This window comes from Podarcis bocagei (genome assembly GCF_964188305.1).
Source record: "Podarcis bocagei genome assembly, chromosome: 18".
Lineage (NCBI taxonomy): Eukaryota > Metazoa > Chordata > Lepidosauria > Squamata > Lacertidae > Podarcis > Podarcis bocagei.
This window is the reverse complement of record NC_138144.1, coordinates 4,944,124-4,970,761: the sequence shown is the minus strand read 5'-3', so window position 1 is coordinate 4,970,761 and position 26,638 is coordinate 4,944,124. Positions and strand designations below refer to the sequence as shown.

At 49.5% G+C, this 26,638-nt stretch overlaps 1 protein-coding gene across 1 annotated transcript; it reads left to right on the top strand.

The window, feature by feature from the left end:
• The first annotated feature begins 110 nt into the window (after positions 1-110).
• RAB11B (RAB11B, member RAS oncogene family) lies at positions 111-24,236 on the top strand. Its single transcript, XM_081178080.1, has 5 exons — positions 111-353; positions 10,428-10,623; positions 14,956-15,149; positions 16,490-16,570; positions 19,115-24,236. The coding sequence occupies exons 1-5, from the start codon at positions 314-316 to the stop codon at positions 19,258-19,260; spliced, it is 657 nt and encodes a 218-aa protein (XP_081034206.1). The 5' UTR covers positions 111-313; the 3' UTR covers positions 19,261-24,236.
• The last annotated feature ends 2,402 nt before the right edge of the window (positions 24,237-26,638 follow it).

Below are 26,638 nucleotides of genomic sequence, written 5' to 3'. Positions count from 1 at the left end.
CCGCCTCCGGAGGCGGGCTGCCTCTCCCGGCTCTTGATAAGCGCAGACGGCTGCCTGTCTAACTCGCTCTCGCTCTTTTTTTATTTAGGCTCCTCCCTTTCCCCGCCCGCCCCTCTCAGAGCGGGCCCCGCCCTCCGCCTGCCTCGGTGCCTGTCAGGGGAGAGGGAGTCGGCCCGGCTTTGGCCTGGCCTAGTCCGGCCTCTTCCTCCTCCTCCTCCGCCCGCCTTCCGCGAGCGGGACGGAAACCGGGGAGGGACCCGCCGAGGGAGAAGAAGGAGAAGCAGCAGCAGCAGCGAGCCGGAGCGGCGTCGCCATGGGAACCCGCGACGACGAGTACGACTATCTATTCAAAGGTGAGAGGAGCGGGGGAAGGAGCGGATGACGATGGTGCGGAGGGGGGGGCGCCTGGCTGGGAGGGGGGCGGCGAAGCCCCGCCCCTACCCGGAGGAGGCGGGGCTTGCCCCCCGCGTTCGAAGAGGGAGGAGCTTGCCCCGGTTTCGAAAGGGGAGGAGCTTGCCTCTGGTTGCAAAGGGGAGGGGTTGGCCCAGGGTTCCAAAGGGGAGGGGTTAGAACAGGGTTCCAAAGGGGAGGGGTTAGAACAGGGTTCCAAAGGGGAGGAGCTTGCCTCGGGTTCCGAAGGGGAGGAGCTTGCCTCTGGTTGCAAAGGGGAGGGGTTAGCCCGGGTTCCAAAGGGGAGGAGCTTGCCTCGGGTTCCGAAGGGGAGGGGTTGGCCCAGGGTTGCAAAGGGGAGGGGTTAGCCCAGGGTTCCAAAGGGGAGGGGTTGGCCCAGGGTTCCAAAGGGGAGGGGTTAGCCCAGGGTTCCAAAGGGGAGGAGCTTGCCTCGGGTTCCGAAGGGGAGGAGCTTGCCTCTGGTTGCAAAGGGGAGGGGTTAGCCCAGGGTTCCAAAGGGGAGGGGTTGGCCCAGGGTTCCAAAGGGGAGGGGTTAGCACAGGGTTCCAAAGGGGAGGAGCTTGCCTCGGGTTCTGAAGGGGAGGAGCTTGCCTCTGGTTGCAAAGGGGAGCGGTTAGCCCAGGGTTCCAAAGGGGAGGGGTTGGCCCAGGGTTCCAAAGGGGAGGGGTTATCCCAGGGTTCCAAAGGGGAGGAGCTTGCCTCTGGTTGCAAAGGGGAGGGGTTAGCCCAGGGTTCCAAAGGGGAGGGGTTAGCCCAGGGTTGCAAAGGGGAGGGGTTAGCCCAGGGTTCCAAAGGGGAGGGGTTAGCCCAGGGTTCCGAAGGGGAGGAGCTTGCCTCGGGTTCCGAAGGGGAGGAGCTTGCCTCTGGTTGCAAAGGGGAGGGGTTAGCCCAGGGTTCCAAAGGGGAGGGGTTAGCCTAGGGTTCCAAAGGGGAGGAGCTTGCCCTGGTTCCAAAGGGGTGGAATTTGCCTCCTTAAAGCAGGGGGAGGGGCTTGGGGGGGCTCCGAGGTGTGTTGCGTTTTTTCCCAAGGAGGGAGGGGGCACTTGCCAAAGGAAGTTGCTTGGTTGATTGATTGGTTTGGTTTATTTATATGATGCCTTCTTGCAGTTAAGGTAAAGGTAAAGGGACCCCTGACCGTTAGGTCCAGTCGTGGCCGACTCTGGGGTTGCGGCGCTCATCTCGCTTTACTGGCCAGGGGAGGCGGCCTACAGCTTCCGGGTCATCTGGCCAGCAGGAATAAGCTGCTTCTGGTGAATCAGAGCAGTGCACGGAAATGCCGTTTACCTTCCCGCCGGAGTGGTACCTATTTATCTACTTGCACTTTGACGTGCTTTCAAACTGCTAGGTTGGCAGGAGCAGGGACCGAGCAACGGGAGCTCACCCCGTCGCGGGGATTTGAACCGCCGACCTTCTGATCGGCAAGTTCGAGGCTCTGTGGTTTAACCCACAGCACCACCCGCGTCCCTTCTTCCCGCAGCTAGCTGTGCCCAAAGCGCATTACAACAAGCATCAGCTTACCAAAATGCAAAACGGGTGTGGGGGAGGGGCTGTTTACAAGACCTCCCAAAGGGGGCAGAAATCAACAACTCAGTAAACGTGGAACAAATTTGCCACATCACCACCAAAACAACAACAGTGCCTAGACCAACATTTCCCAAACTTGGGTCTTCTGTTTTTGGACTACAACACCCATCATCCCTAGCTAGCAAGTCAGGGATGATGGGAATTGTAGGCTGAAAAAAACGGCAGAAGACCCCAAGTTTGGGAAACACTGGTCTAGACTCAAGTGCATAGTACATAGCAGGGAAAGGTTGTTGGACTTCCAACTCCCAGCAGCTCCCGGGCCCATGCAGCTGCCCAGTGGTGATGGGAGTTGTAGTTTATCCCAAATCTGGAGGGCTGAACGACTTCCCACCACCACAGAGAGTGGAGTGGGGAACAACCCCAACAGTTGCACCTACTGCTCCTGTTCCCCAAGACAGATTGCAGCCATGGCCTGGTTCCCATTGGGTGGCGTTCAAATTATAAGTTTTTAATCTTTTTTAGGGTTGGTCAGTGGAGACTGAAGGGCCTAACTTGGTGCATTTTCATTGATTGAAATAGTTCTGCTTGAAGTTTTTGTTTTTTAATAGTTTAGTGGCACCTTAGGAGGCTGATTAGTAAGAAAAGTTGTGGGAGGAGGGCTGGACTAGTGTGTGAAAGGGCTATTGCGGAGAGAAGGGACTTGTTTGCCCCCTCCTTACTTTGAAGAGGAGGGGCACATGTTTGGAGTGGGGGTGGAAATCCAGCAGTACTGGGGCAGGGGGGTTTGGGGGCTTAGAGGAAGAGGTATGGAGTGGGGCTGGAGGCTGAGGAAAGGCAAGGGAGAGAGGCCTAGGCAGAGAATATGAGGAGCAGGAGTTGGAACTTGAGAAAGAAATGGGAAGCGAGGAGCTTGGAAGATGGGACTTGGCAGAGGCTATGTAGGAGGGGTTTTCCCAGTAGTGATGCATGGAAGTGAGAGCTGGACCATAAAGAAGGCTGATGGCCAAGAATGGATGCTTTTGAATTCTGGTGCTGGAGGAGACTCTTGAGAGTCCCATGGACTGCAAGAAGATCAAACCTCTCCATTCGAAAGGAAATCAGCCCTGAGTGCTCACTGGAAGGACAGATCCTGAAGCTGAGGCTCCAATGCTTTGGCCACCTCAGGAGAAGAGAAGACTCCCTGGAAAAGACCCTGATGTTGGGAAAGATGGAGGGCGCAAGGAGAAGGGGAGGACAGAGGACGAGATGGTTGGACTATGTTCTAGAAGCTACCAGCATGAGTTTGACCAAACTGCGGGAGGCAGTGGAAGACAGGAGTGCCTGGCATGCTCTGGTCCAGGGGGTCACGAAGAGGCGGACACGACTAAACGACTAAACAACAACAGCAACAATGTAGGAGTGGGATGGGGAGATGGAAATATGAAAAGATATAGGGAAGAGAGGGCTTGGGATGGTGGCTTTTGAGAAGGGAATAGGGAGAGAGGTTGTACAGTCACCTGCTTGCTATAGAAAAATGTGGGGTTGGCTTCTACAGCCCAATTCCCCATCAGGTGTCTCAGTGTTCCTTAAGTCCGTGATCGGTCAGAGAAGAATGGATAGAGGCAGGATCCAGTGAAATCAAGGCAGGTCTTTATTTTTCTGTTGCAACAGAGCCCCCCGCCCTGCGAGGAGGTGAGAACCCAGAGCAAAGGTGTGCAAGAACCTTTAAAGACTTTTGAAATGGCTCGACCTGCTTCACCAAAGACCACCCAAAAAGCATCATTCGTATGCCACAGAAAGAGGTGGTCCACAACAGAAATTTGAGTGCAGCGGTACCTTGGGTTACATACGCTTCAGGTTACATATGCTTCAGGTTACAGGCTCCGCTAACCCAGAAATAGTACGTCGGATTAAGAACTTTGCTTCAGGATGAGAACAGAAATCATGCTGCAGTGGCGTAGCGGCAGCAGGAGGCCCCATTAGCTAAAGTGGTGCTTCAGGTTAAGAACAGACCTCCAGAATGAATTAAGTACCGTATTTTTTGCTCTAGAAGACTCACTTTTCCCCTCCTAAAAAGTAAGGGGAAATGTGTGTGCGTCTTATGGAGCGAATGCAGGCTGCGCAGCTATCCCAGAAGCCAGAACAGCAAGACGGATCGCTGCTTTCGCTGCGCAGCGATCCCTCTCGCTGTTCTGGCTTCTGGGATTCAGAATACTTTTTCTCTTGTTTTCCTCCTCCAGAAACTAGGTGCGTCTTACGGTCTGCTGCGTCTTATAGAGCGAAAAATACAGTAATTAACCCGAGGTACCACTGTACGGCTTGTCTCCTGTCTGTCAAGATAATGCTTGCTTATTGAATTACCTGGCCAGCCTGGCCATTCCTTTTGAGGTGGTAGATCCCTTAGTTCTCGAATGGAGGTCATGCAGAAAATATGCCCTTAAGATAGCACGTGTGCCTGCGATTTCCAGCGTCTGCATCTGCGCAGATGCGATTTCCGGCGACTGGGCATGTGCAGACGCAACTTCTGGCACCACGGAAGCGAGTCCCTGCGCTGCATCGTGCCAGTTTAACGCAGCACACGGGGACTCGCCAAGCAGGCAGCTCGGTTTGGGGGCAGCTCGTGGGCAGGTTAAACAACCCCCGTGAGCCGCTTGTGGCCCATGGGCCTTAGGTTGCCTTTCCCTGATTTACAGTCATTAGGAGAGCCAAGATGGCTTTTGGGATTGTTCTGTGTGCTAAAATAAAGTGCAATTTTCTCAGGGAATATTTCCTAAATTCTGAAGAGTGAAGGATTGGTTCTCTGTGGAGTGTGTGTCCGCTGTGTGTGTGCACCCTAAAATTTTGTAACACCCTCATAGCATCCTGGAGGATCTGTAAAGCTGTAGGAGGGGATTTTTTTGGTCTTGGAAAGTGGGAGGAAGGCTTGGAAACTGGGGACTGTAAACTGAAGGAGGGGGCTGAAAGGACCATTGAAACTGCACATGTGTGTTGAAATGGGTATGGTTTTGATGTGGGTTTCGCTGTTGTTTCCCCTGTTTTCTCCTTTCTGTTCTGCGGGACCCCAAGGTAGCTTCCAGCAATGAGTGTTGTGGTTGGAGATGCTCTCTGCATATGCATATTCACACCTTTCTAGGGAGTCTGGGGGACGAGTGACCGAAAGGAAGAAGGCCTGAAGGGATGCAATAGCAACTGGCAGGGTGGCTGGCAACTGGGGGGGGGGCTGGGAGTGAGGAGCAGGTGGTGGTCGGTGGGCTGGATTTGCAGTGCAGCTTTAAGGCTTATGGACAGTCGAAACAAGAAGAGAAGGGGCTTAGTGATGTTGTGGTATTTAGAGCTAAAGGGCGCACCAGGGTGTGTTCAGGGCTGGGGGTGCTCTGGTGGAAGATGCAGATTCCCAGACAGGGAATTTAGGCCTTGAGACAGTGCAGTGTGGTATTGGCAGATGGATGGGCTGGGACGCATTGGTTCACTGAGAGGGAAAGAATCGGCATAAACATTATAGAGAGTGTTTAGGGACTGGTTTGTGTGGTGCACTGGGTGGCTTTAAATACTTTCACTTTATCCTAAGGGCTCAGGGGAGGTTATAACACTGAACAACACGGAGAGTTTCCAGTCCTGCAGATCTAAATTCAGTCTAGATCAGTCGCCAACTCTCTTAGTTCAACCAAAGAGACTAACTCCGTCTTCTGTAATCTATTCATATTTTCCTAGTTCTCTCTATTGCAGTGCACGCACACCCACCTCGGGTGAAATTGTTGCATTTAGACATTTTTGTTTTGCTCCGGGTATCTCCTTTCGGCTCTGTCTGGATCAATATCCAACAACTTGCGTTGGAATTGCAAAAGCAACACTGTCATGTGCTATTTACAGTAGTGTTTAGCTGTGCATCAGATGCCTCTGTTTTTTGGTTCAGCCTTCCTAAAAAATAATAATGATCTGGCAGTAGAGAACTGGGGTCAGTGAATGGGTGATTGGGAGGGAAGAGAAAGAGCAGCTAAAGGACGAAGCCGTTATTTGAAATGACACCGTTTTGGGGTTTGCAGGATCCAGGGCTGGCAGTTCTGGGAAGCAGAGATTGTCCAATCAGCAGTTGAGCAGTAATTGGTGTCATTAACCTGTGAGCAACTGTGACCTAAGAATCAATCAGCTTTGGGATGTTTGGCGGTTCCCGTGAAAGTGGTACATAAACTGCGGAAAGGTTACGGAGCGGTGATGCAGTCCCGTCCCAATAATGCCATGTTTGTTGCTTGCTCCATGGAATTTTGGTGTACTTTTTAAAAAGCCGAAGAGTCACTGCAAAAAGCAGTTACTTCTTTGGGGAGGAAAAAAATCTCTGTGATTCAGTTCCTGCAGTTAGCATTAGACCTAGGTTTCTAACCCCTATCAAACATGTTTGCCAAGTCATTCTTGCCTGTAAAATGGGTGTAATGGTGGCCAATAGCAAAGTAAAAAAAGGTAAAGCAATTCATAGAATAAGTGATGTACCTGTATATAATTAGGTTGCTGACATAAAGTTACACGCACCTGTGCTTCTTGGAAGTAAACAAACCTTCCACAGGTAAGAATTGCTGGGCTGAGGCTAGAAGGCAATGTTCTAGTCTGAGTTCCTTAGCCGAAGGCAGGATCTTTCAAATAATGCCTTATGGATTAACCCCTCCACATACAGAGTCTCTGTTTATATTTCTGTGGACCAAGGTGTGTGTACAAGGTAGATCAAGGTGTAATAGATCAAAGGGTAAGGTGAGAGTAGAACCAAAGTCTGGGGCCTCTGTAAACCGATTAAGGTACAGCTATACTGCTTGCCAGTCCTGCTGGAAAATTCCCCAATCCAAACATTAAAGCAGGGTTTCCTTTGTGTTCCTTGCCCACACACTAGTTTCCGGTGGCAGTGGGAGGGGCAAACTTTTGATATGAGGGGCTATTTTAGATGAGCAGCTCACTGCATGAAAGGGAGGTGTAATGAAGGAACAACGGCTTATTATGTTGCATCTCAAGCCCTTTATACCACAATCTCCCCATTCTGTTACCATCCCTCCATATCGCTATCCAGCCAGAGCCAATTCGAATGTAAAGTCCTTGCTTGCTTCCAAAAGGCACCTCGTGTGCTCATAAGAACAGTCCTACTTTGTCAGATCAAAGATCCATCTAGTTCTCTTCTCGCAATTGTTATATGCCTCCCCTGGGAAGCCCACAAACGCGGCATGAGGGCAATCGCCTTCTCCTGCTATTGCTCCCGAGCGCTGAAATTCAGAGGCATGCCACTTTTGATCCTGGAAGGGATCATGCAGCCATCTGGACAAGCATAGGGTCCCACCCCCCACCCCCAGATTTGTTTGATCCACTTGTGGAAGCCAGTTCAGAGTTTAACCATGTGCTTGTGAGAATCTCTTCTTCATTAGGTTGGGTTGTTTTTATGAGAGGGAGACAAACTTCTGCCTTTCCCAGGGGTCGGCAAGGTTTACCTTGCCTGGGCCGGTTCACTCCAGCGGAGATCCCTCTGTGGGCCGGATTGTGCGCACGCGCCCGTGATTTCCAGCGTCTGCGCAGACGCAATTTCTGGCACTGCAGAAGTGAGTCCCTGCGCTGCACTACGCCAGTTTAGCGCAGCGCGCAGGGGCTAGCCGAGTGAGTGGCTCAGTTCGGGTGCGAACTGAGGGGCCGGTTAAACGACCCCCGTGGGCCACTTGTGGCCCATGGGCCTTAGGTTGCTGACCCCTAACCTATCCACTTTCTCCCCACACACTGCACACCGCATTTTTCGCTCTATAGGATGCACCGGACCATAGGATGCACCTGACCGTAGGAGGGGGAGAACAGGAAAAAAAAATCTCCCCCTCTCTGCTCAGTGCCCCTTCAGCGAAGCGGCAGGAGAAACGGAGCCCCTTCCATTTCTCCTCCCGCTTCGCTGAAGGGGCGCTGCGCAGAGAGGGAAAACTGTGCGGCACCTCCCCAGCGAAGCTAAGCATGGAGAGCAAGAGGGATCGGTGTGCACTGACCCCTCTCGCTCTCCAGGCTTCAGGCGGCTATCCAGGGCTTCAGGCAGCTATCCGCAAGCCTTCGGAGCGCAGCGGGAACTCCCGGAGGTTCAGGCTGCAGGCTGCTATCCTCAAGCCTTCAGAGCGCGGTGGGAACTCCCGCTGAGCTCTGAAGGCTTGCGGATAGCTGCCTGAAGCCCCGGGACCGCAGCAGGAGTTGGCGCTGCGCTCCGGGGACTTCAGGCTGAGGGCTGCTATCTGCAAGCCTAAGACTTGTGGATAGCTGCCTGAAGCCTGGAGAGCGAGAGGGGTCGGTGCGCACGGACCCCTCTTGCTCTCCAGGCTTCAGCAAAAGCAACGCGAAGCCTCCGGAGCGCGGAGGGAGCTCTCTCTCTGCGCTTCGGAGGCTTCGTGTTGTTATCGCTGAAGCCAAGGAGCCTGCACTCGCTCCATAGGACGCACACACATTTCCCCTTCATTTTTGGAGGGGGGAAAGTGCGTCCTATAGAGCGAAAAATACGGTGATTTTATGCACCTCTCTCATATCCCCCTCCCCTTCACCTGTTTTTAAATAAAACTAAAAGCTTCCCAAAGACCAGCTCCTGTGAGTCAGCCCTTCAGCCCTAACGAATAATTAGCTTGACCTTTTCGCACAATGCTCCCTCTCCTGACATCCTCCTGCTTGTTGGCCCTGTTGATTCTGATGTGGGAGGAACAATGCCCCATGTACAAAGGAAGACTTCTGATTGAATGGTTTCATAGAATCATAGAGTTGGAAGAGACCACAAGGGCCATTGAGTCCAACCCCCTGCCAAGCAGGAAACACCATCAGAGCACTCCTGACATCTGGTTGTCAAGCCTCTGCTTAAAGACCTCCAAAGTAGGAGACTCCACCACACTCCTTGGCAGCAAATTCCACTGTCGAACAGCTCTTACTGTCAGGAAGTTCTTCCTCATGTTTAGGTGGAATCTTCTTTCTTGCAGTTTGGATCCATTGCTCCGTGTCCGCTTCTCTGGAGCAGCAGAAAACAACCTTTCTCCCTCCTCTATGTGACATCCTTTTATATAGTTGAACATGGCTATCATATCACCCCTTAACCTCCTCTTCTCCAGGCTAAACATGCCCAGCTCCCTTAGCCGTTCCTCATAAGGCATCGTTTCCAGGCCTTTGACCATTTTGGTTGCCCTCCTCTGGACACGTTCCAGTTTGTCAGTGTCCTTCTTGAACTGTGGTGCCCAGAACTGGACACAGTACTCCAGGTGAGGTCTGACCAGAGCAGAATACAGTGGCACTATTACTTCCCTTGATCTAGATGCTATACTCCTATTGATGCAGCCCAGAATTTCGAGCAGTTTTGCCAAGTGAATTCGTGGTGCATTCTTGTGTGACTTCCCTCCCTCCAACCTGCCCCCTTGGCTGCCCTGATGCATTCAGTGCCTGACGAGGAGCTGTGCTTAACTTCAGAGAGTCCCGGAGGAAGCTGATCAATAGCTTCACCTACAGGTGTCCGGCAAGAGCGTCTTTTAGGACCCAGGCTGGGCTTTGGGAGACAGGGAGGAAAGGGGCTGCTCCAGCAGATTTTCCAGGGGACACTTGGAAGAGGGAAGAAGGAAATGTTGTTTTTTGTGGGGATGGATGTTGGCTTGGGCAATATGAGGAGAAGCATGATGCAAATTACTGGAAGAGATCTAGCGCAGGAGGTGTCAGTAGCAGTAAAAACCGATAGCAACAGGAACTGAACTGAGTGTCCGTTTTGAGAATCTGGAAATTTTGGGGGCAGCTCTTGGCTCTGGAGTTGTTATTAGGCTGCATCCTGCATCACTCCAGACTGCCCTGCGAGGTCACATCCAGGTTCTGCTGAGAAGCCCTGCGTCGGCTGTGGGATGCTGGCCCCACACAGGGCTGTTTGCAGCAGCGGTGTGCAGCGGTTTGTTGTTTTTTAGGGGAACAGTTAAGGCTAGAGGCGCCAGCTTGCAAGGGCGATGTTACACGCATGAGCATCGCACCTTCCTCCCTGAGTTGGGCACAAGCTTCCCGGGCTTTGGGAAGGAGGCAATAATAATAATAATAATAATAATAATAATAATAATAATAATAATAATAATATATTTATAACCCGCCCATCTGGCTGGGCTTCCCCAACCACTCTGGGCGGCTTCCAACAAAATATTAAAATACAGTAATGCATCAAACATTAAAAGCTTCCCTAAACAGGTCTGCAAGAGAACATTTAGGGAACTTTGTTAGTCCCCCTAGTTCACTGACTACACACCACTGGTTTTGCAGCATTTTGGGGGGGGTTACTCAAGGGTACACAGTAGCAGTACCTTTCTCCCCCCCCCAAATGTTATAACCGTGGCACTTGCTGTAACAACTTCATGGTGAGGGGGGAGCACTGGCCGTTTGCTGTGGGGAGAGAGCACCATTCTCTGCAATACTTTGCCTTTACCATCACCCTGCCCTGTGTTTATAAACCCCAGCCTGACAAATGAATGCTGACAGCGCTGTATTGTCTTTTCTCTTTCTACCCTCCCCAGTTGTGCTGATTGGAGACTCCGGGGTGGGGAAGAGTAATCTCCTGTCCCGCTTCACACGCAATGAGTTCAACCTGGAGAGCAAAAGCACTATCGGTGTGGAGTTTGCCACCAGAAGCATCCAGGTGGATGGCAAGACGATAAAGGCACAGATCTGGGACACGGCTGGCCAGGAGCGATATCGTGCTATCACCTCCGCGTAAGCCTCAAAAGCTGCTCTGATTCACCGATTGATTATTTAATTTGATATATTAAAAAAATACAGTGGTGCCTTGGTTCTCAAACACCTTGGTACTCAAACAACTTGGAACCTGAACATTGCAAACCCGGAAGTAAGTGTTCCGGTTTATGAACTTTTTTTGGAAGCCAAACGTGCTCCGTTTTGAGTGTTATGCTTCCGATTTGAGTGTTACTCTTCCAATTTGAGTGCCACGCTTCTGTTTTGAATGTTATACTGGCAGTTTGAGTGTTATGCTTCCGATTTGAGTGCCACACTTCCATTTTGAGTGTTACACTGAGGTCTGTCTGTTTTTGCTATTTATTTTGCGTTTTTGCGGCTTTTTTGTTTTGTTTTTGTGACTGTGTGGAACCCAGTTCACCTACTGATTGTGTGACTGCAGTACATTGTTTATCGCTTTCATTTTATGGATCAATGGTCTCGTTAGTAAAATTCATGTTCAATTGCTCTTTTAGGGGTTGTTTTTCAAAGTAGGGAACGGATTAATCCATTTCGCATTACTTTCTATGAGAAAGTGCGCCTTGGTTTTGGAATGGACTTCTGGAACGGATTCAGTTTGAGAACCACGGTACCACTGTATCTCTAAGTGGTGTACAAAAAACTGAATCAGCAACAGACAACTTAAACAAAACATTACAAAAAACTCCACACATACATGTAAAAATGTTACATTAATGCAAAGTTAATAATATCTATAAATCAATATCAGTCCATTTTCCTCCTGACACACACTCCCTCTCAGCCTCTGTGTTCTCGCCCAGGGTCCAGGCAAACTTTCTGCTCACCCACAAAAGATTCGCAACAAAAAGAGTTGCCAGAAAGAGTGAACATCACCTTAGTCTCTCTCTTTAGGCTTGCTTTTTATGGACAGGCCCAAGGTAGATGACACTTCCTCAGTCTGCCTGCAGCTGTGTCCCATTTAGCTGCCCCCTCCACACCCAGTACAGCAGGTTTGTTGAGTTTCCCAGGGGGTCCTAAGGATGGGACGAGGGGCCCTTTCCACTCACAGCGGTTGATTTCTGGAGGGTTGTCAAGTGTCTTCTGAGACGGTTGCAAAGCGCGCTGGACTCCGTAGACCTCTGTCTTATTCAGCCTACGAGGCATTGCTTATGCAAGAGCACACACTTGGGATTCCTGAATGCAACTCTCACATCCTGGCTATGCAATCTTCTTCTGAAATTTGATTTCTTAAAAGTGCCTTGCTGACACTCTGGGTTTGTGTGTGACTGTGTGTTGAGGGGGCAAACAGCAAATAGGCTCCTTCCAGGATAAAGGAATTCAGGCTGAGGTGACGGAAGATTGTGAATCGTGTCATAAGCCTGAATTGAGTCAGTGCTCAGATAGGCTTCTCTTCTGGACCAAGTGTTTCTGATTCAGCTTGCCTGACCTAATATTCCCCCTATCCTTTCTTTATTTGAATGGGAGAGAAACCTAAACCTGGCCTCCCAGACCACTTCATAGTTGCTCATGAATTTCCCAGAGAAGCCAATGTTTGCTTGAACATCCCATGACACGGGAAGCTGCTATATACAGAGTCTGACCATTGGTCCATCTAGATCAATATTGTAGACACCGATTGGCAGTTGTTCTGTGCAGGGTTTTAGAGAGAAGGGCCCCAGGCATAGGCAAACTCGGTGCTCCAGATCTACCCGGACACTGAGGTCCAGCGCCGAGGGCCTTCTGGCGGTTCCCTCGCTGCGAGAAGTCAAGTTACGGGGAACCAGGCAGAGGGCCTTCTCGGTGGTGGCACCCGCCCTGTGGAACACCCTCCCACCAGATGTCAAAGAGAAAAATAACCACCAAACTTTTAGAAGACATCTGAAGGCAGCCCTGTTTAGGGAAGCTTTTAATGTTTAATGGGTTATTGTATTTTAGTGTCTTATTGGAAGCTACCCAGCCAGATGGGCGAGGTATAAATAATAAATTATTATTATTGTTGTTGTTGGGACTACAACTCCCATCATCCCTGACCACTGGTCCTGTTAGCTAGGGATGATGGGAGTCGTAGTCCCAAAGCATCTGGAGGCCCGAGTTTGCCTATGCCTGGAGAAGGCTTTCACAGCCCTCCTCAGAGATGCCCCTGGGGGATTGAACCGGAGATTCAATGAAGCCCTTGCCTGGTAGCTCTTGGCAACAAATAATTGCATGCAGGAAAGTACAGTGGTGCCCCGCAAGACGAATGCATCGCAAGATGGAAAACTCGCTAGACGAAAGAGTTTTCCGTTTTGGAGCTGCTTCGCAAAACGAATTTCCTATGGGCTTGCTTCGCAAGACGACAATGTCTTGCGAGTTCCTGCGGGTTTTCCCCCTCCCCCCTTTTTCTAAGCCGCTAAGCCGCTTATCAGCTGATCCGATAAGCTGATAAGCCGCTAATAGCGCTAATCCACTAATCCGTCAATGGGCTTGCTTTGCAAGACGAAAAAACCGCTAGACGAAGAGAATCACAGAACGGATTATTTTCGTCTTGCGAGGCACCACTGTAAGTGAGCCAGCAGAGGGGAAGTGCCGGTCTCTCCTGTCCCTAGCACTGACATTAAATGGGGTACGGGGGAGACGCCCCTTCAGCTGCACCCAGCATAGAAATGCAGGGGGGGGTCTCCTTCCCCTCCTTCCCTCCTTCTCCACCCCAACAGGCTCCTAGGAATTTTTACAGGCTAAAAGCTTTTATGTGCCCTCCCATAACTTGAGTAGCAGCTGAGATTATTACAGAGGTGCCTCGCAAGACGTTCTGTGATTCTCTTCATCTAGCGGTTTTTTCGTCTTGCGAAGCAAGCCCATTGACGGATTAGCGCTATTAGCGGCTTTTAGCGGCTTATCGGTTTATCGGATCAGCTGATAAGCGGCTTAGAAAATGGGGGGGGAGGGGAAAAACCCCGCAGGAACTCGCAAGACATTGTCGTCTTGCGAAGCAAGCCCATAGGAGATTCGTTTTGCGAAGCACCTCCAAAACGGAAAACTCTTTCGTCTAGCGAGTTTTCCGTCTTGCGAGGCATTCGTCTTGCGGGGCACCACTGTATGCAGACATAGGTGGCATAGATAGGGTTGCTGCACAGAGCTCCTGGAAAGAGCACTGTCTTTAATATCCTTTCACTTCAACCCTAAATGCATGATCTTGGAGGTAATCGTGGAAAGGGGTGCTTTTGTGAAGTTTGTGTGTGCAAGATGTAGTAGTAGTAGTAGTAGTAATAATAATAATAATAATAATAATAATGATGATGATGATGATGGTAATAATAATAATATTTATACCCTGCTCATCTGGCTGCGTTTCCAAAATATTAAAATACAGTAGTCCATCAGACATTAAAAGCTTCCCTAATCAGGGCTGCCTTCAGATGTCTTCTAAAAGTCTGGTAGTTCTTTTTCTCTTTGACATCAGACATGAGGGCGTTCCACAGGGTGGGTGCCACCACCGAGAAGGTCCTCTGCCTGGTTCCCTGTAACTTGGCTTCTCACAGCGAGGGAACCGCCAGAAGGCCCTCAGCACTGGACCTCAGTGTCCGGGCAGAACGATGGGGGTGGAGATGCTCCTTCAGGTATACTGGTCCGAGGCCATTTAGGGCTTTTAAGATCAGCACCAACCCTTTGAATTGTGCTCAGAAACGTACTGGGAGCCAATGTAGGTGTTATGTGGTCTCAGCCGCTCCCAGTCACCAGTCTAGCTGCCGCTAGAATGTAGGTTTTTTTTAAAAAAAAAGAAAAGCGAGTTTCGCAAGTAAACAACTGCTCAAGTGCTGCTTTAAAAATTCCATTAAGCAGTTGAATAAACATGAAGCATCGTAATAAATTTGCTTAATTTAATACCCGGTGTTAGTTTCTTTTAAAAGCAAAAACTGTTTGCTTACTTGCGTGAGTTCCTGTTCTGATGCCCTGTACCCCTCCTCACAGGGGTCCATCAACAAAGTGTTAATCATTCTGAACTTTACACTGTCCTTTGCACACAGGGTGGAAGATAAGCCTGGCTCATACTTGCATAATTTTGGCAGTCTGTAACTTAACGGGTTGAGTTCTGCAAACATTTGTGTGCCTGGTGCAAATCCTGAAAATCTTGGCATTCATTTTTGTTTGTGCAGGCAGCTTGTGTCCAGTTAGCCTCTAGACTGGTGGAACTCTGCCTGATCTGTCTTCTATGTGACTGCCCTTCAGATAAGACCACTATCATGCCCCTGTCTTCTCTTTTCCCATATAAATATAATCCGCTTTTTCGTCCAGTTTGTCAATGTCCTTCAGCAACCTCTGTGTCCAGAGACCCTTCCGCGGGCTGAGTAACACCTGTCTAAATAACTCTTTCAGCTATTACCGTGGTGCCGTTGGAGCACTCCTGGTTTACGACATCGCAAAACACTTGACATACGAGAACGTGGAGCGTTGGCTGAAGGAGCTCCGGGATCATGCAGATAACAACATCGTCATCATGCTGGTGGGGAACAAGAGCGATCTGCGTCACCTGAGGGCTGTGCCTACAGACGAGGCCCGCGCTTTTGCAGGTTGGGTTGTTACAAACTCTGGATGCTGATGCTCTTTAGCTGCCTGGCTCTCGTGGCAGCATTGGCCAATGCTCCCTTTTAAGTGCCGAGGGAGTTTGCAAATTGGCCACCTGGAAGAGGTGGTATAAAGCTTCTGAGAGGTTGTGATTTTACGAAGCAGCAGTGGTGTGCTTAGTGCAGTGAAGTCAAGGTCCTTGGCTGAAAGAGGCCCCCAATGTGGTGGACAACAGAGAATCTCCAGTTAAGAGCTTTTGAAAAGGCTTGGGTAGAGGCAGTGTGGTGATCATCACTAAAATATTTAATATAAATATATCGTATTTTTCGCTCTATAACACGCACTTGACCATAACACGCACGTAGTTTTTAGAGGAGGAAAATCCGTAGGCATGCCATCCGTAGGCATTCGCTCCATAACACGCACAGACATTTCTCCTTACTTTTTAGGAGGAAAAAAGTGACTGTTATGGTGCAAAAAAATACGGTAGTTCTTTTTTAAAGAAATTGCTCAAAGTACATACATTACTTTGGTTACTCTTGTAAGAGCCTGTGGGACTCACTGGTTGTAGTGTTGGACTTGGATCAAGGCCTGGGCTTTAATGTCTGATCAGCTGTAAAATTTAAATGTGTAATTGGAGTGGGAATAAACTGACTCACTCTCAATTTACCTCCTAAGTTTGATGCGAGGATAAAATTGTATGTGTCTGAGTACAGGGTGGGGAATACACAAGGGCACACCAAACTTGGAGGAAGGATAACTTAAAACTAGGGATTTTATTTGATAATAAAGGTAAGCCAGTATTCAGCCCCATTTTACAAATTTGGGGATGCAGGCAACTAACACTGAGAAACGAGGTTGCTGGAGGTTTCAAATTAGATCGTGACTGGTACTTCTGATTCATAACTTGTGACACTAAAACACCTGCCTTATTTATGCTAGTTTGCAAATCTGAATTGTTTTCACTATGCACAGCCAAGATTGGCTACTTGGGTGCATTACTGAACTGTGGTTAATCTAAAAAGTGGAAGCTTCTGAACTTTTCACTGTGCTGGAATAGGAGATAGGGACCGGGGTAAATTTTCATAGAATTGTAGGATGGGAAGAGACCCCAGGGGTCATTAGCCGAACCATCTACAATGTAGGGATCATAGCCTCATAATGTGATTAGGCGTGCTAACTAAGCCAGCATTTCTCCTCGTCTCCAGAATTCAGTTATCTAATATACTTTTGAATTCTTTAAGGGGTGGGAAGAAAACAATCTTTCTTCCTATTGCTTGACTTTGAGGAGAGTGCCATCTGTACATGAAAATAACTGCAGTGATTTCCTCCCCTGCCCTTGCAGAAAAAAACAACCTGTCATTCATTGAAACTTCAGCACTCGACTCAACAAATGTAGAAGAAGCCTTCAAGAACATCCTTACTGGTGAGGATTTCCGTTTAGATTATCTTTCCTGATGTGTAAAGGGCACGTGGGGCAATGGAAAGGAAACACACGCCGGGATTTGATCTGTGGTCACTACACAGGTGCCAACTCCCTGTGGCCCTGGGTGCCCGAGCACCCACAAAATTCCCAGTGAAGGCACCAGGCACCCGCAAATTTCAGTGCCAGGGCCATGCACGCTGCATGGCATCCACGGCCCCGGGCACCCACAGTTGCGGGGCTAAAGTTGGCACTCTTTGGCCACCACCAGTGTGTGTGGTCGGCATCCCTTAACAGCTCTTTGAGCCTTGAAATGTTTACCGTCAGCCTTGCACATTTGCATTTAGGGTGGATTGTTAACGTGCATGTAACTTGCCCCCAGTTTGCTGGAGATAATGGATTGCTCCAGTGATTTTGCTTATCACTTCTGCCTGACTGTCTTGCCTGGATAGGGGAAGAAGGCACATCTCTGTGGGTATCTCTCTCTGTGTGTACAGGAAGGCTTTACAGTGGACCCTGTAGTTACGTACCGCTCTAGATACGTACCCTTCGGGTTATGAACGCGGCAAACCCGGAAGTGTATACTTCTGGGTTTCCTCATGCGCGCATTTACAGAAGTGCTCTGTGCACTTTGTGCATGCGCAGAAGCGCTCAATCGTGCTGTGCCCGTGCGCAGAAGTGCTCAATTGCGCTGTGTGCATGCACAGAAGCAGTGCCTCTGCCTGCAGACTTTTCGGGTTGCGGACGGACCCCCGGAATGAATTTAATTCGTATCCGGAGGGTCCACTGTACTTTGATCATTCTTGGCAAGCTAAATGCGAAGAGCCATTGTTGATGATGGGCTTCTTTCCACCAACAGTAACTGAACCTACCCACACCCTGAGATCACCGTCTGAAGCCCATGTGCCTCCTCCATGTGAGGTCTGGAGGCTGGTCACACTAGAACGGGGCCTTTTCTGCAGTGGCTCCCCGCTTGTGGAACGCTCTCCCCAGGGAGGCCCACCTGGCACCTTCAGTCTACACTTTTAGGTGCCCGGTGAAAACAATCCCCTTTCACCAGGCCTTTGGTTGACATCCCACGCCCTTTATAAATTTGTTGTGGAAGGGAGGGGGTTATTGGGTTGTTCTTGTTTTTATTTTGATCATGTATTTGGTGTTTTTTATATTGCGATTTTATGGTGTGAGGCGCCCTGAGACCTGCGGGTATAGGGCAAGTATACAAATTAAATAATGACGATGATAATACCACCAGTCTTGCTACTGCGTGGAGCAGGGCTGGGGTACCCGTGCCCCCTCCCGGTGCATGTACTTGGGGCATTCCCTGTAACATGTGAGAATTGCAAAGGTAAATGGGTCTGGATCTGGTCCTTGACTGCTTAAAACCCCACATGTATGCCACCTTGGGGTCCATGATGGGAGAAAGGCGGACTACAGATATAACAGAATGCATAATAAATACAACCACGTGTGCCCTGTGTTACATGTGGTGGCTTCCTTGGTGTGGGTCCACAGTCAAGAAAAAGGGAGGAATGTGGCTTCCACTCTGCAAGGGCACACAGTATACAGACTGAATGCCTTTGGCTCCCATCATTTCCTCAGGGTGCTCAGTGCAGAGGGCTGTGGGCAAGACGTGCCTTTGGTTCTTTCTATGGACTAAACCAGGGGTCAGCAACCTGCGGCTCCGGAGCCGCATGTGGCTCTTTTACACCTTTGCCGCGGCTCCGGGGCAGATACTAGCGAGGGGAGGAGGCGCATTGTCCGCCCCGACACTCCCCACTGTGGCGGGTGCTGTACTGGCTGTGACGTCGCATGGGGGCGGTGCGTGCGTTAGTCATGCACCATCCCGACGTCAACTTCCCGCCTGCCCGCTACATCGTAAGGGGCATGTATGCAGGGCACTGCATTGAAAGGGGGCATGTACGTTGGTCACTGTTTTGAAGGGGAGTGAAGAACACACACACACAAAAAAAGGTAACTTGTTAATTTAACGTTTATTTCTATGAGGAGGAGTAATTCTGAGGGGTCAAACAAAGAAATAATAAAAAAGTGACAAAAAAGTTATTTTTATAATGATGAGGATGACATTGGGCCCTCATTATTAATTATTATTTACATCAGGCACTGATTATGATTTATGGTACACTGGGGCCCTGATTAATTTTCTATGTCGCAATGGTTTTGCGGCTCCCAGTTTTTTTTCTTCGGAAACGGGTCCAAGTGGCTCTTTTTGTCTTAAAGGTTGCAGACCCCTGGACTAAACCATAGAAAGCTTTCAAGGTGTGTTCTGCGGAATTCTCTTGCTCCTTAGTAATGGCAAGGAAGCTTTGACAGTTTCGCGGCCCCGCAATGCGCAGCAGCTGGGAACGGCAGTGGGTTGGCAGGGCAAAAGTCCAGGTCACTGAGCTGAGGTTTTGTGTGTTGGGTGACCGGTATGCCGGACCCAAACGGCTCTCTTCTTTGGACTCTTTGCTGTGGGGAGTGGCTTCTTCCCCCCGGAGAAAACATGTGCTTGTAACTGAGCCCCCTCTTCTGGTCTCCTTTCCGCAGAGATCTACCGTATTGTGTCGCAGAAGCAGATTGCGGACCGGTCCGCCCACGACGAGTCTCCCGGCAACAACGTGGTGGACATCAGCGTGCCCCCCACCACCGACGGACAGAAATCGAACAAACTCCAGTGTTGCCAGAACCTGTGACCTCCCTGGGGCTGCCACCTGCCCCTCTCTTGGCCTGTGCTTCAGAGGGAAAACTCGTGTGCACCTTCTCCTCACAGCAACTCCATTCAGTGACACTCTCTCTCTCTCTCTCTCTCTCTCTCTCTCTCTCTCTCTCTCTCTCTGCCCTGCTCTGCCCCTTCCACCTTAGAGGGTTCCTCTTAGGGCTTACATTCCCTTTCCTCCAAATCCTTTCGAATGTGATTTATTTGGGGGGTTTTAAATAGCAGCATTTAGCAGACAGGTGGGTTTGTGCGTGAGGAAGAGAGACAGAACACCTACCGGAGGTCCGTTGCCCCGAGACACTTGTTAAACTTCTTTTTGCTTGGTTTTTGTGTGCATGTGTGAGAGCGGGAAGGATGCAGAGGTTGTTGTTGTTGTTCTAATAGAAAAAAAATAGCTGCACTTGGGGAGCACAGGAGGAGTGTTACTCTTTGTTTCCTCTCAGGCCATTCTCCAGGCACAAGAGAAATTCTAAGCTAAGAAAACACTCACTTTGGGCTTGTCGGAAATGGTGGCGGTGGTCTTACCCTTGTGCGTGCACACGCTGTAAGTCCGTGGAAGATAACCTTTCCCCCGTTGCTTGTTCTTTGTCCTTCCCTTTCCCGTTTTAATGCTGAGTTGGCCGGGCTGTGTAGTTTTCACTGCTTTCTGCCCTGGGAAGTCTTTTCTTCTCAATACATATATATATATTTTCCAATTCAGTTTGGGAACAATGAAGTATGTCTGTGGCGCTGCATTCCTACCCCCGCCCCCCCCCCAAGCTGCCAGCACGGCTGTGTGCAGGCTATATGAAGTGCTTCTAATAGTGATTTAGTTCTGGCTTTCTGTTAATCAGTCTAATGTACAATGAAGTGCCAGCCTAATGGCTTTATTAGAGCCTTTTTTGTGATCTATAGAAATCACACATCTTCACTTGTACCTGGAATCCTTCTTTCTCAACTGTATCCGAGATTCTCTCTCTGCATGTTGCGCTCTCTTTCTCTCTCTCTCTCCCAATCTCCACCCGATTCCCTGCTCCTTCCGCTCCATGCACAAAAGAAACACACCCTGGTGTGAGTGTGAAGCAATATTTTTCATGCTATGTACATAACTCGCACTCTTAAGGTTATTTGAATGGTTAGTTCAACCAGATACTTGGTAACTCCTCCTTTTTGTAATACTTGGGCATAACCATAGCATCTTGGGGCTTTTTTTTCTTATCTCTCGGTGGTTCACTTGCTTTCAGTTCCGACCTCCTTGCACTGCAGCCCCACCCCACCCCGCCCCAAATGCTGCCGCCGCCTGCCTTCTCTCGTCCTGCTCCCTTGAGGTTTGAAGGTTTCTGTTTTTGTCAACGATTACACTCCACTGGCAGGGCTAAACACCACCCAAACTTAGCTGGGAAAGCGTTTGTCTCCTTGAAACCACCCTGTGCTAGCTTGAGAAGGTCTCATTGGCTGTTGCTTTCCTCACCTTCCGACTGCTCTTGTGCTGTTGGGGTTTGGGGGGTTTCTGAAACAAGGGCGACTGTTGCATTGAAGGGTGGGGCCACCAGATAGCTTCGGCAGGCGGAAGAGAGATTGTGCTTATTGGCCGTCTTGCAGCAACCGTGCAGTGATTGTGAAATATCCTGGATCCTGCCCGGTCCAATAGGTGTTGCCTGCCATTGCTGAGGCTTTCCCAATCAGGTTAAAAACGCTTTAGCAGCCAATCTCTGACCCCTTGCATAGATTCTCATACGGAGCAAGGCTTTTCAGCTGGTTGACCAAGTTAAAGGCAACAGCTCTGTCTAGCAGGGAGCTTTAAAACCTTCCATCCACTCTAGAGCACCCCTTGGCGCCCGTGTGAGGGGGAACAAAACGGATGGCTTGCTGATGACTGAGCTCAGACAAAGACGCGGTCTCTCCCTGGGATTTGTGGCCAGTTCTTGAGGATGTAACTGCTGAGTCGCAATGTACGAGAGAAATGAAGAGGGCATTTTTGGAGGCGCCCTGACTGCTTCTTTCCCTTTTCTGTGGGTGTAGAATCTTAAAATGATCAAGAGTGGATTCTGGAAGGAGGCCAGGCGTTTCACTGCTGGATCCAACCTATTGACTATATGGTTTTCCACCCCAGGTGTCAATAACACTAAAGCTGATCACGGGCTGGGGATTGTTTGGCCCGTTGCTTTTGATAAAACCAGTGTGGATCTGAGTTGCTTTGGCTTTCGTGGTCATCTCTATGGAGATGTCTCCTGGAGCAGGCCTCCCCTGCTGCATGAGATGCGTCCATCTTGCAAAAGAAAAGGGGGGCTAAGGGCCCTTGCTATTGTCTCAGCACTTTCTCCCTATGTTTCCATCATGAGGTGAGGGATTTGCCCTCAGTGCAAACACAGGCGATAATGTGCAGCTTAGGAAGCCACACTGTCACAGATGAGGGAAATTGACGTTTCTGGTTAGCTGTACAATAACCTCAAGCCCACCCACGCCTTAAGAGAACAGGCATCTGCAATGGCTTTTGATAGGACTTCCCAGTCAAAAATCAGAGTTACGGTTTAGCCTCTCCCAGATAGGCTACAAAACGTGGGTCTGATTTCTTGAGAGTTCCTGTTGAAGGAAGAGAGAGGCATTCTCTGTGGGATTTAAGTGTTCACGTTTATTAGGCACTGAGCTCCAGTTCAAACCGAATTTTGAGCCTGCTTTGGGTTTTGCCTGGATGGCTTCTTTCCGTGGTGGGGAAAAGATCACAACTGACCCACGTAAGTCATTTGACTGCTGGGCTTTCAGAGAGCACCATACCGTTGAGGAACAATTCCAGGATGCTCTACAGCCAAGTGCGTGCCCTCCACTTGTTGCTGAACTGCAACTCCTTGTCAGCCCTGACAAGCTTGGCTCGTTGCACGAGTTGTAGCTCAGCAACCTCTGCATGGCCAAAGCCTTCCCACACCTGCTGTAATAGAAGCTACGGGCACCCCTTCGTTTTTTAGTGATTTAGAATTGCATTACGTAGTGTTGGGAGAGAAGGGAAGAGGGTGGAAGGAGAACAAGCCGGGCTGCTTGCCAGCGCTACGTTCTGAATTATTTTCAAAAATGGCAATTCGATTGCAGCTTGTCCCATGAGCAGCAGAAGGCTTTGAGGACCTCCACTTCTCAATCCACCTCTCTGTCTTCACTTGGGGCGCTCCCTGCCCCGGACACTTTTTTGAGAGACACCTGCCAGCTCTCTGCAGCCTACTGCACAGTCGCTATCCTTGGTGGTGGAGTCTCCAGGCCTGGGGAAGTGAAAGCTGATTCAGCGGCCTTCTCCCTCCGCACATAGAGGTTAGAGGCTATAGTCAAACAGTTATGCAGCCAAGCTGTGTGGAAGGATCACCTCCCTATTTCTGCATCGTGCTTCTTTCAAAGCTCGCTTGAGGTGGGAGAAAGGTCTCTGTACACTCTCCTCTCCCTGCTCCTTTTTCTCTTGTGCGGAGCAATCCTTTCCACTCCAGCATGTCATGGTTTCTCTGAGGGACTAGGGCCAATTGAAGTATTAGTGGTGTTTGGCAGCAGGAAACTAACCCCCTTTGAGACATATGCCAGGGCTCATAGGGTGGTAAGCAAGACCTCTCTGGCAATACTCTTTGGGGTGGGATGGGGAGCACCGTAAAGAGGCCAGTGCAAGTGTCTTTTGCTTAGGGAATACAACAAGGGGCACCACCAAAAGTCTTGGAATAGGTGGCAGGATACTGGCAAGAATTCTAGAAAGGTTTCTGAAACTTGCTCTCACAAGTCAACCCTTTAGATGGCTTTGGACTATACTCTTGGCTTGGGAGGGAGGGAGGGAATGGGCGAGGTTCCTTTTCATTTGCTTCCTGGTGACTCTTCTGTTTAAAAAGTGCAATTCCCTTTGTAAATACTCATTTGATTTTTTTTTTTGTGTGTGCATGGTTATTATGTATTGTGGATATATAAAGATTGCCAAACCAAACGATGCATTTGTTTTGTTTGTTTTTAACACTGAATCGGAGCCTGGCACAGAGTTTAAAAGGAACAGAATTCGGCTTCCTGGAAATCTTGCCTTGCTTGCATTTCTTTTTTGGGGGGAAAAAGCAAGATTCTAGTCCTCATGGCAAGGAAGATACTTTTGAAAGTATGTGCATACAGTCTGGTGAGAAGCCATAGCGGCAACTGGATACGTCTTTCAGTGTCTGGAAAGGACGTTAGTGCCCTTTCCAGGTTGGTTGCTTGCCTGCATGGCATTCTGGTAACCTACCGACTACCAAGCAAGTTGTGAAACGTAAGTGTGTCTTGGGCTGTACTTGTAGATTGAGCTCCCAGGAACAGGAAAGGCAAGAGCGAAAATGCTGTGTCATTTGACTAACTAAGCTAGAGATCTACACAAATTTTCTAAAACCTGGTCTTGTGGAATAACATTACCTTTTCCCTCTGTCCCCCGCCCCTGCCACAATGCTGTGTTTATGATTCTCAACTTGAACAACAGCCCTTTTTTTGCATACCCATTCCCTTGCTGTGAACATAGCCTTGATTTTCTGGCTTTTGATACGTCTCTCTGAGCTTTCTGAGCTCTGTTGACAGGCTCTCTTAGAGTTACCGGTTACAAGTCCCTGGCGAAAGAATTTTGCTGCGTTTACAACAGGATTTTTAGTGTGTGGTGCAATGTGATCTCTCTGCCGCTGTGCTGCAAACTTAGAAAGAGCCCTTTACCAAGTACCTATGCTCATGGTTAATACAATTAGTCTGTTTTCCCAAGCAATCTTTGCAAAGCATCGTCACATTTAAAACCCCCACGAAAGCCTGAACCTGGCATCAGCTGTTCTGCTATGTTTAAAAGTCTCCTAATTTGGATATTTCCCAGGATCTAGGAAAGGCTGCAATACCATGTATATGTACCTGGGATCTTTTAAGCCCCATTGAACACAGTGGAATGTAGTGTGATCCTATATGTTTATTTGGAAGCATGATTACGGAGGGGGCAATAAAGAAATAACAAAGAAATTGAATGAGTGGGCACCTTATTATTTCAGTCATTTTTTACTTGTCCCATAAAGGGAATCATACAGATGGCTAAAAGGGATTGGGGGCTAAACAACCAAATATTGTAGAACTTTCTGTAAGTCTGCCGTCGCACGCTGAACCGAATGAGTTACCGTGGGATGTCGTAAACATCAATCGTATATAGGTAACTCGTGACTTAAGCGTGTTCAACGTGCGCATTTATCTTTACACATTTGGCAAAATACCAGACCACAAGACGCACCTAGTTTTTGGAGGAGGAAAACAAGAAAGAAAATATTCTGAATCTCAGAAGCCAGAACAGCAAGAGGGATCGCTGCGCAGTGAAAGCAGCAATCCCTCTTGCTGTTCTGGCTTCTGGGATAGCTGCGCAGCCTGCATTCGCTCCATAAGACGCACACACATTTCCCCTTACTTTTTAGGAGGGAAAAAGTGAGTCTTATAGAGCAAAAAATATGGTAAATGAATAAATAGACGGGGTGGAAAGGGGCTGGGCATCCAGGAAAAAACCAAAAACTTCGGCAATCCCACCCATCACGTTCCATGGCCACGGCCCCCTTAATCATGAGGGCAAGGTGGCTCACTTGGCCCCACCACCGACTTCACCTTATGTATCTCCCCCTCTTGCAAGCAGGCAGAGACTCTGCCTGCGTATAACCTGCTGCTTCTGCTCCTCTCACTTCAGCCCTCTCATGGTCCTGGGAGACAGTGGGGCAGCAGGAGATGTGGAAGCCCTTTGCTCTCTCTCCACCAGCCTGAACTATCTATGCCTCCTCCTGTTCCTCACTCTCCAGTCCTGTAGCTTCTCCTGCCTCTGACTATCCCCTCCCAGCTGTTACAGGCTCCCCCAGATCACAGATCCCTTCTTCCAAGTCAGCCTCCAACCCTGTTTCTGCCCACTCCTCAGTGTCCAGCCAGCCCCCGACAGGAAATGGGACCACAGACCTCCCTCCCTCTATTGGCACATCCATGTTGCACTGAGTCCAGGATGGAATGCCACCTCCATGGTTTGGGTCAGCTCTCGCCCCCTTAAAAGCCTGGAATTTTGGTTACACGTTTATTGGGCATATTTAAAAACCCCATCAATTAAAAAACAGCACATAATTTGTTCTGTGGAGTGGAATGGCTGGAAGGGAATGTGGCAATCAGCTGACTTCTGCTGGAAGCAGGAAGACTTGCTTATCTACTATTTATTCAGAGCAGTTCCCCAAACATGGGTCTCTAGCTGTTTTTGGACTACAACTCCCATCATCCTTAGCTTGCAGGACCAGTGGACAGAGATGATGGGAACTGTAGTCCAAAAACAGCTGGAGACCCAAGTTTGGGGAACTCTGATTTTGAGCATTTGTACCCTGCTTGTTTAGGGGACACGGGTGGCGCTGTGGTCTAAACCACTGAGCCCCTTGGGCTTCCCGATCAGAAGGTCGGCGGTTTGAATCCCCGCAACGGGGTGAGCTCCTGTTGCTCGGTCCCAGCTCCTGCCAACCTAGCAGTTCAAAAGCACGCCAAAAAGTGCAAGTAGATACATAGGTACCCCTCCGGTGGGAAGGTAAACGGCGTTTCCGTGCGCTGCTCTGGTTTCGCCAGAAGCAGCTTAGTCCTGCTGGCCACATGACCCGGAACAACTGTCTGTGAACAAACGCCGGTTCCCTCGACCTGTAAAGCTAGATGAGCGCCACCACCCCATAGTCGTCTGCGACTGGACTTAACTGTCAGGGGTCCTTTACCTTTTTACCCTGCTTGTTAGCCAAAAAGGCTCCCAGATTGGCTTACAAACAAAGAAATTAAAACAAGACAGTCCCTAATTGCAGGATTACAGTCAAAAGCAAACACACTACAAGGAGGGAAGAGGAAAATCAAAACACCAATTTCTAAATGGCTGTTCCTGTGCTGCCCAGCTGGCACAGTTCAGGGGCAGGAGGTGTCTAGCAGAGCAAAGCTGGTGAAATGAGCCTTACTGCTTCCATCTCTCCCACTGGGCCAGCCTGATGGAGTGGTTGAGGGGAGAGGAGGTTTAGTGGGGCTGGCCTGTCACTGCTGAGCCCATGGAGCAAGCTTCCCCACAGCTGAAACGTGCAATCGCATCTCTGACCATCACTAGTTTTCTTCCCGGGATCCCTGCGTGCATCTCAAGATACCCAAAGGGGTGGGTGACATGTTTCCCCCTCCAGATTTTGAAGGACTCCAGGTCCCATTAGCCAGATCAGTACGTATTATGGAAATTGTAGTAGACCAGCAGCCTGGGATTTGGGGTGTGTGTGGGGGGGGGACAGAGAGCAGAGGTTGACCACCCGTACCCCTCCAAAGTGCCAATACAGTCCGTTCCTACAGATGCAGCAGGAGCTATCAGTTTATTTTTTTTAAGATCGGTATGTCCTTTTTTT

Coding starts and splice junctions, on each gene's coding strand:
- RAB11B (XM_081178080.1), top strand. CDS start 314: ATGGGAACCCGCGACGACGAGTACGACTATCTATTCAAAG. Junction 354..10,427: donor GTACGACTATCTATTCAAAG/GTGAGAGGAGCG, acceptor TACCCTCCCCAG/TTGTGCTGATTGGAGACTCC. Junction 10,624..14,955: donor TATCGTGCTATCACCTCCGC/GTAAGCCTCAAA, acceptor TAACTCTTTCAG/CTATTACCGTGGTGCCGTTG.